At 49.7% G+C, this 17,920-nt stretch overlaps 1 protein-coding gene across 1 annotated transcript in view; it reads right to left on the bottom strand.

Moving 5' to 3' along the window:
* Window positions 1–346: 346 nt before the first annotated feature.
* Window positions 347–17,920, bottom strand: part of SPOPL (speckle type BTB/POZ protein like) — a 49,664-nt gene continuing 32,090 nt past the window's right edge. The window contains exons 7-10 of the mRNA XM_075317162.1: window positions 17,637–17,759; window positions 7,055–7,197; window positions 5,448–5,501; window positions 347–3,446 (exon numbers count right to left, since the gene is read on the bottom strand). Of these exons, the coding sequence (XP_075173277.1) occupies window positions 3,302–3,446; window positions 5,448–5,501; window positions 7,055–7,197; window positions 17,637–17,759 (465 nt within the window). The 3' untranslated portion in view covers window positions 347–3,301. The remainder of the gene's footprint in view (window positions 3,447–5,447; window positions 5,502–7,054; window positions 7,198–17,636; window positions 17,760–17,920) is intronic.

The raw sequence follows: 17,920 nt of genomic DNA, 5'->3' as shown, positions 1-17,920 counted from the left end.
AGCAGAGCGGCATCACCACCCCCCGCACAGAGCAGAGCGGCGTCACCGGCCCCCGCACAGAGAAGAGCAGCATCACTGGCCCCCGCGCAGAGCGGCGTCACCGGCCCCCGCACAGAGCAGAACGGCATCACCACCCCCCGCACAGAGCAGAGCGGTGTCACCGGCCCCCGCACAGAGCAGAGCGGCATCACCGGCCGCCGCACAGAGCAGAGCGGCATCACCACCCCCCGCACAGAGCAGAGCGGCGTCACCGGCCCCCGCGCAGAGCGGCATCACCGGCCGCCGCACAGAGCAGAGCGGAGTCACCGGCCCCCGCACAGAGCAGAGCGGCATCACCACCCCCCGCACAGAGCAGAGCGGCATCACCACCCCCCGCACAGAGCAGAGCGGCGTCACCGGCCCCCGCACAGAGCACCCCTGCCTCATGTGACCCCCGCTGCTTCCTCTCCCTGGTTAGACACCACCAGATTATAAAACAGACCCCATTTTTTTTTCCCCTTTTTTTTTCTTGAAATTTGGTCTGCATGTTATAATCCGGTGCGTCTTATAAAACGAAAAATACGGTAATTAAATTGAGATAAATTAGGAGATTTGCTATTATATTTTTTTTTTTCTCCCCATCGGGATATTCATGGCACATCAAAAGGATGGGACATAAAAGTGCAATGGATTCGGGACTAGTATCTATCAGTCAATAGTCCGGATGGGATGACCCCATTAACGTAGGACGGCGGCTGCGCTACTAGTTGACCCGCTAACAGTGTCAGAGGGCGTTTCAGTCGCCTATTAGCAGGTTAAAAATGGAAAGGGTTGTCAAGCTGATAAATAAAAGACTAAAATGGTAAAATAAATAACAAAAAAAACCAAACAACTACTAGTGGACACACAGGGAATGACGGCTCACAGTGCCCGTCTCAGATTCATTTTCTGTTCGCTGACCGAGACTAAGAACAGAGTCCAGCGGGAATTTTCTCTTCCTTTCTTTTTTCTTAAGGTGGTTTTAATTAAAAAAAAAATAAAAAAATATATATATAAATACAGATATATATTTTTTTCCTGTCAACTGGTCAAACCCTTTAATTTTATGGGGAAATTCAACATAAGCCATAAATGACATAGGCCTCATGATTCAGATTTCCGGCAGGCCTCATATCTACGGGGGATCATCTACCACGGCTTGGTGACAAACAATTGGTAGAGAAGGTTTTTGTCTTTTTTTTTTCAGATGTACAATAACCCTTAAAAGTAGAGATGAGCGGACTCGTAGAAGTTCGGTTCGGCGGGTTCATCCGGACTTTACAGAAAGTTTGGTTTGGGACCTGGACTTGACCTGAACCCCGATGGAAGTCATTAATTGGGCAGTTCGGGTCTAATGCCCACATATAGCCAAAAGCAGATCCCTTCCGGGGGCAGGTTTTTCCATTTTTTATGCGGAGTGCACACTAAATTGATGTTGTTACCCCCCCTATTGCGGCCAATCAAACACGCAAGCGGCTCACACTGGGCTGAGGACCGAGTGTACCCGAGCACAGTGATGCTCACGTGAGTGGTTTGCATACGTAGAGCACCCGAAGTCGGTGTTTGGTACCAACACTGAACCTCGGCTTTCCTCATCTCTACTGAAAAGGAGTTCTCACCTGCTTTATTAGTTAATTTTATTGGGCCTAAGGTGGAGTATTAAATAAAAAATATTCTTGTGCATATTCCCCCCAACAGTGCCGCTCCTCTGCACGTGGTACTGCGTCATCATATTCTATCCGAACATAAGGCAGCCGCTGATTGGCCCTGAAGACGTCATGTGACACCGCTCCACCGGATGTCAGGTAACCAGTGGAGTGACATCAGCCAGTCATGTGACACTCTTCCGCCAGATGTCAAGTGACCAGGGAAGAGAAGTCCACAACCGCTGCAGAGAATCAGCCGCCAGCTTCTTCGCTCGCACAGGCTGCAGCTGGTCACGTGACACTCTTCCACCAGATGTCAGGTGACCAGTGAAGAGGAGTCACATGACCGCTGGAGAGAATCAGCCGTCAGCTTCTTCGCTCGCACAGGCTGCAGCTGGTCACGTGACACTCTTCCACCAGATGTCAGGTGACCAGTGAAGAGGAGTCACATCACCGCTGGAGAGAATCAGCCGCCAGCTTCTTCGCTCGCAAAGGCTGCAGCTGGTCATGTGACACTCTTCCGCCAGATGTAAGGTGACCAGTGAAGAGGAGTTACATGACCGCTGGAGAGAATCAGCCGCCGGCTTCTTCGTTCGCACAGGCTGCAGCTGGTCATGTGACAGGCTACCGCCAGATGTCAGGTGACCAATTAAGAGGAGTTACATGACCGCTGCAGAGAATCATCAGCCGGCTTCTTCGCGCGCACAGGCTGCAGACGGTCATGTGATAACACTTAGCCAGATGCCACATACTGAGTGTGGAGGAGCGGTGGCGATCGGGAGTATATAGTTCTTTATTTAATAACTCACCCTTGGATCAATAACATTAATTTTTAAAGTTTTAGAAAATACTGATAATCGGGAGCCTAAACGGTGTGACTGCCCTGCCTGTCCCTACAAAAGCATTTATAGCGTTAACATAGGCAAGTCATAAAAGTGCAATTGTTGAGGGTCCTCACTGATCCCAATATTTGGGGCTGGTGAATAAGGGGCCGTGCATGTAAGTGCACAGGAGTTATGGAGACAGCCATGCGATCCTCCATTACTGCTCTGCCCGGAGCCCCTAATTCTCGGGATTGGTTGGGGTCCCAATGGATAGACCGCCACCAGTTGCAGTCAAGTTGATAGGTCTTAAAAATGTGGGGGTCGACTTCCTTTAAAAAGTTGAATCTGTCAAATAAAAAGGGTCTGAACGGCAACCATCGAACTACCAAGAGACAAAAACCAAGAACAGCGAACCAAAAACACATAATGGCAATATTCTCGTCACTGTGGCAGTAATTTGGCGTTCGTGCACCCCCACATAGCCCGGTCACATGACAAGGCACGGATTGTTAACAAAAAGAGATCATAAAACCATACCGCTAAAACGGAACCACCGGCGGACATGACAGGTTTGATAAATTTAAGGCAATTTAGTGAATACGAGAACAACCTGTTGGGTTTAAAGCTGTGGATTACATGAAGATGTCCATCTGCAAAGCAAACGTCGGATCGTCCTCAGTCTTGTGTGAGCGCAACCGGAAGTGGAGGAGAAACAGAACAACATGAAAAGCTTTGACTTGTGTGGTAGGTAAAACAGTTCGAACACTGACTGTAAAGTCCTCGATGGGTGGGACGAGGCCTCGGCGGCCTCACTTAAGACAGCTTTAGCCGCTTCCTTGGAAATCCGAAAGGCAGACACTGTGCGCATGCGAGTGCTCGGAAGGCTTCTGCTACTAGGTGCGGATGGGATTGGATCATGGATTTCCAGCCGTCTGTCTCCATTACGTCCATAGCTTGACTGCAAAATTAAGAAGGTATTTGAAAAACCAAATATGGAAAATACTCAAAAAAAAAAAAGTTTATTAACTCTTTGCTTTTTTAAAGCGCACCACTCACCAGGATTTTCCTATATAACCTAAAACCTAAATCAGGCTGATTCTATACATACCTTTAGCTGTCAGCTAGGATGTATAGGTTTTGAAACACAAGCAAGTAAGGTTTGTAAAATTAACAGCTTTTTGATTGGCACCAGCTGCTGATCAGCTGATAGCTAGGGTGTATTCATAGTAATTCCCCCCCCCAACCCTGTCTGTCCTCCCCTATCTGTTATTTATGCTAATTTTATTATAGAATGGTTTTACTAAGTGACTAGAAAGGACCTGTGCTGATGTCATACCCATGTGACCAGAAAAGGAGGGGCCTCAGCCAACATAGCTGATACCAGGAAGCAACATTTTTCTGTCGGCTGAGGTCCTGCCCCTTCTAGTCACATGGGTATGACATCAGCACAGGTCCTTCAAGCCACTAGTAAAACGATTCTATAGTAGAATTAGCATAAATAGCAGAAAGCAAGAGGACAGACAGGCAGGCAGGGGAGGAAATCACTATGAATACCCACCCCAGCTATCAGCTGATAGGCAGCTGCTGCCATTCCAAAAGCTGCTGATTTTACAAACTTTACTTGCTTGTGTTTTAAAACCTATACATCCTAGCTGACAACTAAAAGTAAGTATAGAATCAGCCTGATAGTGCCAGTATAACACTGGCTTTAGGTTATATAGGAAAATCCTGGTGATTGGTGTGCTTTAATTTGCAGTTAGTCAACTGAAGAGATGAAGGAAAACAAGGGGAGATGTGATGGGAAGGCCGAGGAGAGGTGAATAGTTTATTTTTGTTTTTTGTCCCATTCCTGGCAGGGTCGATTTGCACTAATTTATTTTATGCGAGTCGAAACTGACTGCCCGAATCAAATATCGGGAGATGCCCTCAGCTCTAATCTTCACTTTATAATATGGAAATACCCTATTAATCTGCTCCTCATCTTCTACTGAAGTCATAATGTAAGAAATATATAAAGATTTTGCATCACAGAAAACGAGAAATGACCTCTCCACCCTCACAAACATCAGATCTGCATGGCTTGGAGACAACTGGCTGCAGCAGCCCCCTCCTCCCATGGCTCAGTGTTAGTATTACACGTGGGCTGCACCATTCAGCCAAAAGAAAATGGTGGAGATGGAAGAAAAGGGTTAATCCGTGCTGCCTGAAGAAGATCACTGAAGATCAATGGGGATTAAGACATCGGATTTTATTGTTCTACGCGTTTCGGAGCTGTTTAACCCCTTCTTCAGGACCAATAATCAATAAATGTACATAACTCACTTTTGTTCCTGAAGAAGGAGTCATACAGTTCCGAAACGCATCGAACAATAAAATCAGATATCTTAATTCCCATTTTTCTTCAGTGATCCGGCAGCGCGGATTAACCCTTTTCTTCCATATCCTCCAATGCCATCTTCCTGGGTTTTGCAACAGCCATCCTCAACACATGGTTATAGTGGTTGTGTCTATAACACAACCACACCAGGTCAGTGCACCTAATTAAATTATTTTTGGGGACACTGGATAAGACACCATTTGGGCCCCCCCCATGTCATTTCAGTTTCACGACAAAAGAAAATAGAAGGAATCAATAAAAAAAACTAGGTAAAAAGTTTATGTTTTGTTTTTTTTTCATTTATTATAAGGTTTAATATATTATATTAAAAAGTTGGAGGGCTTTGCTACCAAACAATCTCTTTTACATGGTATGTTAGAGCACAATTAGGCGTCTTGTGCACATAGACTCCATGTGATGCAAAGGCTGACATTATCCATGACTGCAATGGGCTCCATGCGATATTGCAGGTGAAATGAGAGCACGGCGCTGGCATCTGTGGTCTGATCAGTGCCTTGTTCCAATTTTAATATTTATGCCAAATAATAATAATAATGTGGGGGGAAAAAAAACAGCACTTACCTCCCATTCCAGTTTTTACCGTCCTTGCAACCCAGTTGCCTGAGAACACTACATCTGAAAAAAGCACATAACAAAAAGCCTAAAATAATACTCAATTATAAGATGCATTTACCCTACTAATTCCAAAATGCACAGTCTTAAAGCAATAGGACTATTAGTATTCAAGGTGCACCTGGCCCTATTCATACCAGGCGGATTTGCCGTGGATAGTTTTTGGTATAATTCCATTAGAAATGGCAGGGACAGTGGCAAATACACAGAAAACTGTACAGATGTGTATAGGGCAAAATAACATTAAGGCTATGTGCGCACGCTGAGTTTTTTTCTGACCACAAAGATGCAGCGTTTTTGGCCCCAAATACAAAACGCAAAAAATGCACCCGCAGTAAAAACGCATAAAATAAAGCATGCGTTTTTGCACGTTTTTGATGCGTTTTTTGGTTGCATTTTTCTCCAATACATTGCATGGGTGAAAAACGCAGTGAAAAGCGCAGAAAGAATTGACATGCTGCAGTGGTCACCACAAAAACGCAGCCAAACAAAAACTGCACTGTGCAGACAGCAAAAATGAAAAACTCATAGACTTTGCTGGGGAAGGAAGTGCATGCTGTTTTGAGACCAAAAACGCACCCGAAAAACACGCAAAAATGCGGCAAAAATACCCCGCAGCGTGCACACATAGCCTTAAAAGCACTATACTCACCGCACCAGCGCCTGTCCGGTCCTCTGCCGGTCTCTGTACAACTCAGACTCTTGTGACTGAATGCAGAGGTCCCATAGCAAGAGGTGAGATCACAGAGACCGTCAGAGGAGCACGAAACGAAGGCACAGAAGCAGTCACGTGTGCTCTCTGGACATGTCAGATTGATAAAAAGTATTAAACCAAGGGATGGGGCTGGTGGGAGAATTTAGGACAAAGCTGCATTGGCATTAGCTATGTTGCCCACCATACACATTAGATGGCTGTTGGAAAAAGAATGGGTTGGCCCACAGCGCTCCTGTGTTCTCCATGAGAACTGTCACTGGACATGTCAGGTGGCAAAACAATCGTCAGTCCGAAATTGGACATGTTCGATCGACAGCTGCACAACGATCAGCTGTCTAGGGCAGCCAACATATTAGCCTATGATATCGGCGGGTCCAGCCAACATATTAGCCTATGATATCGGCGGGTCCAGCCAATATATTAGCCTATGATATCGGCGGGTCCAGCCAACATATTAGCCTATGATATTGGCGGGTCCAGCCAACATATTAGCCTATGATATCGGCGGGTCCAGCCAACATATTAGCCTATGATATCGGCGGGTCCAGCCAACATATTAGCCTATGATATCGGCGGGTCCAGCCAACATATCAGCCTATGATATCGGCGAGTCCAGCCAATATATTAGCCTATGATATCGGCGGGTCTAGCCAACATATTAACCTATGATATCGGGGAGTCCAGCCAACATATTAGCCTATGATATCGGCGAGTCCAACCAACATATTAGCCTATGATATCGGCGGGGCCAGCTATCAGAACAGGGCTAGTTTATTGAGAAGGTAGTGATAATGGGGTGCATAGTACAAGGCCTCCAGCTGCAGACTGACATTACACTTGCCTGTTAATGAAGTCTATTGCTTGTGCTTTCAGCTGTTCCGCGCTGTGCAAATCTGCGAGGATAAGGACGTCGGCCACGTTCTCCACTGATAGGCTGTTGCATAGGGACTCTTCACATAGGACCTTTAGCCGTTCCAAAGCATACTGAAAAACAAACAATTGCAGACAACTTGAAAATGAGAGTAGTTTGCTCAATGCACAGTATTTATCAAGTATTGTACCTTAAATGGAACCTGTGACCACTTTTTTGGCGTATAAGCTGCGGCGACCACCACCGGACTCTTATGCACAGCATTCTAACATGCTGTATATAAGAGCCCAGGCCGCTGTGTAGAACGTAAAAAACACAATATAATACTTACCTAACAGTCGCTCGGTTGACCTTATGGGTGTCTCCGTTGTCCGGTGCCGCCTCTTTCGGCCATCTTCATCCTCTTTCTGACTCCTGTGTGCATGATGCGTCTACGTCATACACACTCGCCGATCCTGCGCAGGCGCACTACAACACTTTGATCTGCCCTGCTCAGGACCTGAATGGCGGCGAGTGTGGATGACGTCGGACACGTCATGCACCGCGACTAGAGAAGAAGGAGAACAAAGATGGCTGAAAGAGGCGGCGCCAGCACCGGAGAATGAAGACGCCCATAAGGCCCACCACACGACCGTTGGGTAAGTATTATAAAATGTTTTTTATGTTCTCACAGCGGCCTGGGCTCTTATATACAGCATGTTAGAATGCTGTATATAAGAGCCCATTGGTGGTGGCCGCAGCTTATACACCAAAAAAATGGTGACAGGTTCCCTTTAAAGGGGTTATTTATGTTGTTATTGTTCAAGTATTGAACTCTGGAATACGAGCACCATTTGCCAGGACAACCCTTTCAACTTTCAATGAAGGGAATTTTGTTTACTTACCGTAAATTCCTTTTCTTCTAGCTCCTATTGGGAGACCCAGACAATTGGGTGTATAGCTTCTGCCTCCGGAGGCCACACAAAGTATTACACTCAAAAGTGTAACCCCTCCCCTCTGCCTATACACCCTCCCGTGTATCACGGGCTCCTCAGTTTTGGTGCAAAAGCAGGAAGGAGGAAACTTATAAATTGGTTTAAGGTAAATTCAATCCGAAGGATGTTCGGAGAACTGAAAACCATGAAACAATTGAACATGAACAACATGTGTACACAAAAGAACAACTAGCCCGAAGGGAACAGGGGCAGGTGCTGGGTCTCCCAATAGGAGCTAGAAGAAAAGGAATTTACGGTAAGTAAACAAAATTCCCTTCTTCTTTGTCGCTCCATTGGGAGACCCAGACAATTGGGACGTCCAAAAGCAGTCCCTGGGTGGGTAAAAGAATACCTCGATAACAAGAGCCGACACGACTCCCTCTTACAGGTGGGCCACCGCCGCCTGAAGGACTCGCCTACCTAGACTGGCGTCTGCCGAAGCATAGGCATGCACTTGATAGTGCTTTGTGAAAGTGTGCATACTAGACCACGTAGCTGCCTGACACACTTGTAGAGCCGTTGCCTGGTGCCGCAATGCCCAGGACGCCCCCACGGCTCTGGTAGAATGGGCTTTCAGCCCCGAAGGAATCGGAAGCCCCGAAGAACGGTAAGCTTCAAGAATCGGTTCCTTGATCCACCGAGCCAAGGTTGACCTAGAAGCCTGCGAACCCTTACGCTGACCAGCCACAAGGACAAAGAGCGCATCTGAACGGCGCAGGGGCGCTGTGCGAGACACGTAGAATCAGAGTGCTCTCACTAGATCTAATGAGTGCAAATCCTTTTCAAAGCGGTGAATTGGATTAGGGCAAAATGAAGGTAAGGAGATATCCTGATTGAGATGAAAAGGCGATACCACCTTAGGGAGAAATTCCGGAACAGGACGGAGAACCACCTTATCCTGGTGAAAAACCAGGAAGGGGGCTTTGCATGACAGCGCTGCAAGCTCCGACACTCTACGGAGTGAAGTAACTGCTACTAGAAATGCCACTTTCTGCGAAAGACGTGATAAGGAGACATCCCGCAGCGGCTCAAAAGGCGGTTTCTGAAGAGCCGTTAGCACCCTGTTAAGGTCCCAGGGTTCAAGCGGGCGCTTGTAAGGTGGGACTATGTGGCAAACTCCCTGCAGGAACATGCGGACCTGCGGAAGCTTGGCCAGGCGCTTTTGAAAGAATATTGAGAGTGCCGATACTTGTCCTTTGAGAGAACTAAGTGACAACCCCTTATCCATTCCGGATTGAAGGAAGGAAAGAAAAGTGGGTAAGGCAAAAGGCCAGGGAGTGAAACCTTTATCAGAACACCAGGACAAGAAAATCCGCCAGGACCTGTAATAGATCTTGGCGGACGTCGGTTTCCTGGCCTGTCTCATAGTGGCAATGACATCCTGGGACAACCCTGAAGACGCTAGGAGCCAGGACTCAATGGCCACACAGTCAGGTTGAGGGCCGCAGAATTCAGATGGAAAAACGGCCCTTGCGACAGCAAGTCTGGGCGGTCTGGCAGCGCCCACGGCTGACCCACCGTGAGATGCCACAGATCCGGGTACCATGACCGCCTCGGCCAGTCTGGAGCGACGAGAATGGCGCGGTGGCAGTCGGACCTGATCTTGCGTAGTACTCTGGGCAGCATCGCCAGAGGAGGAAATACATAAGGCAGTCGAAACTGCGACCAATCCTGAACTAATGCGTCCGCCGCCAGAGCTCTGTGATCTTGAGACCGTGCCATGAAGGCCGGGACCTTGTTGTTGTGCCGTGACGCCATGAGATCGACGTCCGGGGTTCCCCAGCGGCGACAGATCTCTCGAAACACTTCTGGGTGCAGGGACCATTCCCCCGCATCCATGCCCTGACGACTGAGAAAATCTGCTTCCCAGTTTTCTACGCCCGGTATGTGAACTGCGGAGATGGTGGATGCTGTGGCTTCCACCCACTGCAGAATTCGCCGGACTTCTTGGAAGGCTTGACGACTCCGCGTGCCGCCTTTGTGGTTGATGTATGCGACGGCAGTGGCGTACCTCGTGGATGCAGGGCCCTGTCCCTGAGGATAGATAAGCTCCTGTCCAGCAGATTCCCTCAGGGGCTGCGGAGGGAGCACGGTCCCAGAACCTGGATGACCGCTTCGGATCCCACTTCTACCAGAGCCCTAAGGGATGGAGAAGGAAACACGGCATGAGGCTCCGGCCGTCGTACCCGCAATGGGTACCTCAACCTTAACAGCACCGCCGACTTAGTGGGGTGAGAAGGGAGCATGCCGGGGGCCCCGTGGGGGCCCTCTTTTCTTCCAACCGATACAATCAGCAGCTGCTGCTGACTAAAGTGGAGATGTATGAGTGGATGTGTGCCTCCTTCCACACAAAGCATAAAACTGAGGAGCCCGTGATACACGGGAGGGTGTATAGGCAGAGGGGAGGGGTTACACTTTTGAGTGTAATACTTTGTGTGGCCTCCGGAGGCAGAAGCTATACACCCAATTGTCTGGGTCTCCCAATGGAGCGACAAAGAAGGGAATTTTGTTTACTTACCGTAAATTCCTTTTCTTCTAGCTCCTATTGGGAGACCCAGACACTTGGGTGTATAGCTTCTGCCTCCGGAGGCCACACAAAGTATTACACTTTAAAAAGTGTAACCCCTCCCCTCTGCCTATACACCCTCCCGTGCATCACGGGCCCATCAGTTGTGGTGCCAAAGCAGGAAGGAGGAAACTTATAAATTGGTCTAAGGTGAATTCAATCCGAAGGATGTTCGGAGAACTGAAACCATGAACCAAAAGATCAATTCAACATGAACAACATGTGTACACAAAAGAACAACAGCCCGAAGGGAACAGGGGCGGGTGCTGGGTCTCCCAATAGGAGCTAGAAGAAAAGGAATTTACGGTAAGTAAACAAAATTCCCTTCTTCTTTATCGCTCCATTGGGAGACCCAGACACTTGGGATGTCCAAAAGCAGTCCCTGGGTGGGTAAAAGAATACCTCGATAAAAAGAGCCGAAAACGGCCCCCTCTTACAGGTGGGCAACCGCCGCCTGAAGGACTCGCCTACCTAGGCTGGCATCTGCCGAAGCATAGGCATGCACCTGATAGTGTTTCGTGAAAGTGTGCAGACTCGACCAGGTAGCCGCCTGACACACCTGCTGAGCCGTAGCCTGGTGCCGCAATGCCCAGGATGCACCTACGGCTCTGGTAGAATGGGCTTTCAGCCCTGAAGGAATCGGAAGCCCAGAAGAACGGTAGGCTTCAAGAATCGGTTCCTTGATCCACCGAGCCAAGGTTGACTTGGAAGCCTGTGACCCCTTACGCTGGCCAGCGACAAGGACAAAGAGCGCATCAGAACGGCGCAGGGGCGCCGTGCGAGAAATGTAGAGCCGGAGTGCTCTCACCAGATCTAACAAGTGCAAATCCTTTTCACATTGGTGAACTGGATGAGGGCAAAAAGAAGGTAAGGAGATATCCTGATTGAGATGAAAAGGGGATACCACCTTAGGGAGAAATTCCGGGACCGGACGCAGAACCACCTTATCCTGGTGAAACACCAGGAAGGGGGCTCTGCATGACAGCGCTGCTAGCTCAGACACTCTCCGAAGTGATGTGACTGCCATAAGGAAGGCCACCTTCTGCGAAAGGTGTGATAGAGAGATAACCCTGAGGACGCTAGGAGCCAGAACTCAATGGCCACACAGTCAGGTTGAGGGCCGCAGAATTCAGATGGAAAAATGGCCCTTGAGACAGCAAGTCTGGTCGGTCTGGGAGTGCCCACGGTTGAACCACCGTGAGGTGCCACAGATCCGGGTACCACTACCTCCTCGGCCAGTCTGGAGCGACGAGGATGGCGCGGCGGCAGTCGGACCTGATCTTGCGTAACACTCTGGGCAGTAGTGCCAGAGGAGGAAATACATAAGGCAGTCGAAACTGCGACCAATCCTGAACTAATGCGTCCGCCGCCAGAGCTCTGTGATCTTGAGACCGTGCCATGAATGCCGTGACTTTGTTGTTGTGCCGAGACGCCATGAGGTCGACGTCCGGCATTCCCCAGCGGCAACAGATCTCTTGAAACACGTCCGGGTGAAGAGACCATTCCCCTGCGTCCATGCCCTGGCGACTGAGAAAGTCTGCTTCCCAGTTCTCTACGCCCGGGATGTGAACTGCGGAGATGGTGGAGGCTGTGGCTTCCGCCCACAGCAGAATCCGCCGAACTTCTTGGAAGGCTTGACGACTGCGTGTGCCGCCCTGGTGGTTGATGTACGCGACCGCCGTGGCGTTGTCCGACTGTATTCGGATCTGCCTGCCCTCCAGCCACCGCTGGAACGCCCTTAGGGCTAGATACACTGCCCTTATCTCCAGAACATTGATCTGAAGGGAGGACTCTGTCGGAGTCCAGGTTCCCTGAGCCCTGTGGTGGAGGAAGACCGCTCCCCACCCTGACAGACTCGCGTCCGTCGTGACCACAGCCCAGGATGGGGGTAGGAAGGATTTTCCCTTCGACAAAGAAGTGGGAAGAAGCCACCACTGAAGAGAGGTTTTGGCTGCCAGTGAAAGAGAAACGTTCCTGTCTAGGGACGTCGACCTCCTGTCCCATTTGCGGAGGATGTCCCATTGAAGTGGACGCAGATGAAACTGCGCAAAGGGAACTGCCTCCATTGCTGCCACCATCTTCCCTAGGAAGTGCATGAGGCGCCTCAAGGGGTGTGACTGGGCCCGAAGGAGAGAGTGCACCCCTGTCTGCAGCGAACGCTGTTTGTCCAGCGGAAGCTTCACTATCGCTGAGAGAGTATGAAACTCCATCCCGAGGTAAGTCAGTGATTGGGTAGGTGTCAATTTTGACTTTGGGAAATTGATGATCCACCCGAACCTCTGGAGAGTCTCCAGAGCAATGGTCAGGCTGTGTTGACATGCCACCCGGGAGGGTGCCTTGACTAAAAGATCGTCTAAGTAAGGGATCACCGAGTGGCCCTGAGAGTGTAGGACCGCCACCACTGCTGCCATGACCTTGGTGAAGACCCGTGGGGCTGTCGCCAGGCCGAAAGGCAGTGCCACGAACTGAAGGTGTTCGTCCCCGATGGCGAAACGCAGGAAGCGTTGATGCTCTGGTGCAATCGGCACATGGAGATAAGCATCCCTGATGTCGATTGATGCTAGGAAGTCTCCTTGGGACATCGAGGCGATGACAGAGCGGAGAGATTCCATCCGGAACCGTCTGGTTCTCACGTGTCTGTTGAGCAGTTTGAGGTCCAGAACGGGACGGAATGATCCGTCCTTTTTTGGCACCACGAACAAGTTGGAGTAAAAACCGCGACCACGTTCTTGAAGGGGAACGGGGATCACAACTCCTTCTGCCTTCAGAGTGTTCACCGCCTGAAAAAGTGCATCGGCTCGCTCGGGGGGCGGAGATGTTCTGAAGAAACGAGTCGGAGGACGAGAACTGAGCTCTATCCTGTAACCGTGAGACAGAATGTCTCTCACCCATCGGTCTTGGACATGTGGCCACCAGGCGTCGCAAAAGCGGGAGAGCCTGCCACCGACCGAGGATGCGGTTTGGGGAGGCCGAAAGTCATGAGGAGGCCGCCTTGGGGGCGGCTCCTCCGGCGGTCTTTTTCGGACGTGACTTAGACCGCCATGCAGAAGAGTTCCTCTGGCCCTTCTCTGACCTGTTGGGCGTGGAGGAATGGGACCTGGCTGAGGGCCGAAAGGACCGAAACCTGGGTTGTATCTTTCGCTGCTGAGGTCTGTTTGGTTTGGACTGGGGTAAGGACGAGTCCTTTCCCTTGGATTGTTTAATAATTTCGTCCAATTGCTCGCCAAACACACGGTCGCCAGAAAATGGCAAACCGGTTAAGAACTTCTTGGAAGCAGAGTCTGCCTTCCATTCGCGTAGCCACATGGCCCTGCGGACTGCCACCGAATTGGCGGATGCTACCGCTGTACGGCTCGCAGAGTCCAGGACGGCGTTCATGGCGTAGGACGAAAAAGCCGACGCCTGAGTAGTCAAAGACACAACCTGCGGAGTAGAGGTACGTGTGACCGCATTAATCTCAGACAGACAAGCTGAGATAGCTTGGAGTGCCCACACGGCTGCGAATGCCGGAGCAAAAGACGAGCCTATGGCTTCATAGATGGATTTCATCAGGAGCTCTATTTGCCTGTCAGTGGCATCCTTGAGCGATGAGCCGTCTGCCACTGATACTACGGATCTAGCCGCCAGTCTAGAGACTGGAGGATCCACCTTGGGACACTGAGCCCAACCCTTAACTACGTCAGGGGGGAAGGGGTAACGTGTGTCATTAAGGCGCTTGTCCGGAAATGCTCGGTGCTTCTGGACAGCATCTCTGAAGTTAGAGTGATCGAAAAACGCACTCCGTGTACGTTTGGGAAACCTGAACTGGTGTTTCTCCTGCTGTGAAGCCGACTCCTCTATAGGTGGAGTTGGAGGAGAAAGTTCTAGCACCTGGTTGATGGACGCTATAAGGTCATTTACTATGGCGTCCCCTTCAGGTGTATCAAGATTGAGAGCAACGTCAGGGTCAGAGCCCTGAGCTGCGACCTCCGCTTCATCCTCCAGAGAGTCCTCATGCTGAGACCCTGAGCAGCGTGATGAAGGCGAGGAGGGTTCCCAGCGAGCCCGCTTAGGCGGTCTGGGACTGCGGTCCGTGTCGGAGTCCTCCCCGTGGGACCTAGGTGTCACCCCAGGAGCACTTTGCTGCGCCGACCGAGGGGGGCCTGGGGGTGATGAACTGCCCTGGGCCTGTGATACCGGTCTGGACTGCAAGGCTTCTAGTATCTTAGCAGACCATCTGTCCATAGACTGAGCCATGGATTGTGAAAGCGACTCAGAGAGTTTTTCAGCCAAAGCTGCAAACTCTGTCCCTGCCACCTGGACAGTGGAAGCCGGTGGTTCTACCTGAGCCGAGGGTCCCACCAGTGCCTGAGGCTCCGGCTGAGTGAGTGCCACAGGGGCCGAGCATTGCACACAATGAGGGTAGGTGGAACCTGCAGGTAACATAGCCGCACAAGAGGTACAGGTTGCAAAGTAAGCCTGTGCCTTGGCACCCTTGCTCTTTGCGGACGACATGCTGTTGTCTCCTCTGAGAGTGATCAGTGAGGGTATATAGCCAAAAGCAAGATAATGCGGCCGAACAGAGAAAATGTATACAATATATAAAAATATATATACACTTCGGCACCCAAGGGGGCCAGCACCTATAACCGGTGCGGCTTACCGACCGCCCAAAGCGGTTGCGTGACCACCAGATTCCCTGCCTGGGCCTCCCAGAGCTGTAGAGCTCGTTCTGAATTCCTCCACCGGCAGAAGTGATTATAATAATGGCTGCCAGCGTTCTCAGAGGAGGAGGGAGCCGTGGGCGTGATTAATAAAGTGCGGGAATCTGGTGCCCCTCAGTGCTCAGTGAGGGGGGAGGAGGATACCTAAGTATGCTCCAGCCCTCACTGCCGACGTCTAGTCGAGCGTCCCGCCCTTACCCCTGACTGGCAGGCCCGGGGGCGGGAGTTATGGTACTAGGCCGCAGAAGCCGGGGACTAAATTTAATAACGCGGCCGACAAACAGGCGCGGTCGGCGCGGTAGTCCCGGCGTCACAAAAAACACAGCAGCCGCTGCAGCGTCTGTTACACAGGCGCTCCATGCGCCGTCCCCAAGGGGACACAGAGTACCTCTTAGAAGCAGGGCCTGTCCCTGATGATACCCAGTCTCCTGTCCGTCAGATTCCCCCAGGGGCTGCGGAGGGAGCCCGGTCCCAGTGCATGGTGACCGGTTAGGATCCCACTTCTCCCAGAGCCTCTAAGGGATGGGGAAGGAAAACGGCATGTGGCTCCAGCCTTTGTACCCGCAATGGGTACCTCAACCTTAACAGCACCGCTGACATTAGTGGGGTGAGAAGGGAGCATGCCGGGGGCCCTGTGGGGGGCCCTCTTTTCTTCCATCCGATAAAATCAGCAGCTACTGCTGACTAAATGTGGAGCTTGCGTGAATGTGTGCCTCCTTCATCACAAAGCATAAAACTGATGGGCCCGTGATGCACGGGAGGGTGTATAGGCAGAGGGGAGGGGTTACACTTTTTAAAGTGTAATACTTTGTGTGGCCTCCGGAGGCAGAAGCTATACACCCAAGTGTCTGGGTCTCCCAATGGAGCGACAAAGAAGAAAACAATTTTTGCACAAATTGCAACTCTGGAACAGATTGCATCTATTTAAGGCCCTGTGCGCACGCTGCGTTTTTTTGCCACGGATTTGCCACGGTATATGCTGCAGAAAAGGTGCAGTTTTTCATAACCTTCCTGCCGTCCTTCCCTAGCAAAATCTATGGGAAATCCAAAATGCTGTCCGCACACCGTTATTTTTTTCCCTACAGGTTTTGCTGTAGAATTTCTGCAGCAAAAAGAAGAAACATGTCAGTTCTTTTCCACATGTACCTGCGATTTTGCCATTAAATAATGGTTAACAACCGCAGGGACCAACCCGCGGAAAAACCGCACCAAAACCACAGCAAACCCGCAACAAATCGCGATAAAACTGCATGTGGATTTTGGGTGCGTTTTTTTTGCCGCAGGTGCGTAATTCTGCCACTGGGTGCGGATTTTACTTGATAAACACATTTTCCCAGTGCGCACAGACCCCAAGGCTATGTGCCCACGGGACTCTGTATCTGCGGATTTTTCTGCATCAAAATCCGCAGCTTTCCCTCGGAATCCGCACCTTTTCATAGGTGAAGATTTGATGCGGATTTTGCGATTTTTTTTTTTTTTTAATTCAATTGAATAGGTAAAATCCGCACGAAAATCCGCAACAATAATTGACATGCTGCAGATTTTTCCGCACGATTTCCGCTGCGGAAAAATCCGCAGCGTGGGCACAGCATTTCCCAAATGCCATAGACATGGCTGGGGAGTAAGCTGTGCTGCAGATTTCTGGAAAATCCGCGGCTTTTCCGCGAGAAATCCGCGGCAAAATCCGCACATTTTCCGCAGCGTGGGCACATAGCCTAAGAATGTTGCAACATAAATGTAATGTTTCCAACCCCTTTTTTTTTTTCCTTTCTTTATGACCCATCTAGATTATGCTTTTTTTTTTTTTTTTTTGCAATCTTTATATAGAAACACAAATTATAAATATGTCAAACTTCAAGGTAAACATCAGCAAATTTGGTACAAGCAAATAACACCAAGGAAATGTTGCAAATTGTGCAAACAAACCAGCATAAGAAACATTACCATTCCTTGAAGCTTCTGTGACAGCCTTACATATTCATATAACGGCGTGCACCAGAACTGGCATCAAAGTATTGCAAAATATTTCTGTGACACGTAAAATATCAGTATTATTTTTGTTTTACACAACTTTTTGAAGTGAGCAGTTTGTCGGGAGGAAGCCGGGCCTGGAGCGGCTTTGTTGCAATTTACACAACAAAAGTGTCTTTGATTACAGCAGAATTGTTCTGCGTGTTTTCCCCTTTAAGAGATGTCATATTCTGTGGATTGAAACATTGACTTGTAAATGATCCTGGAGACAGACATTCACAGTCAGTTTAGTGAAGGTGCGAAAAAATAGAAACACTTTTAATTGGCAAATGACTTACTTTATCCGCCGCTGCCAACAAGTTATCAGCCATCTTCTCTAAATTAGGTGCCTTTCCGGTGTAGATGTAGCCCATCATTTCCTTAAACACTTCTGGTTCCATGTCATTAATGTCTACTCTGTTCTGTACCAAAAAAAAAATAAAAAAATAAAAGCAAGATAATGACGTCATGTTGCGCGGTGGGCATCTGTCTTATAATACCTGCTGTGCGGAAATTTAACGACTAAGGTCAGGACCCCTGAGCTGACACCCCCCCCCAAAAAAACAGCAATGATCTATATTGA

The sequence above is a fragment of the Anomaloglossus baeobatrachus genome, chromosome 7, assembly GCF_048569485.1.
Source record: "Anomaloglossus baeobatrachus isolate aAnoBae1 chromosome 7, aAnoBae1.hap1, whole genome shotgun sequence".
Classification (NCBI taxonomy): Eukaryota; Metazoa; Chordata; class Amphibia; order Anura; family Aromobatidae; genus Anomaloglossus; species Anomaloglossus baeobatrachus.
The sequence above is the reverse complement of the archived record's forward strand: the minus strand, read 5'-3'. Positions and strand labels throughout refer to the sequence as shown.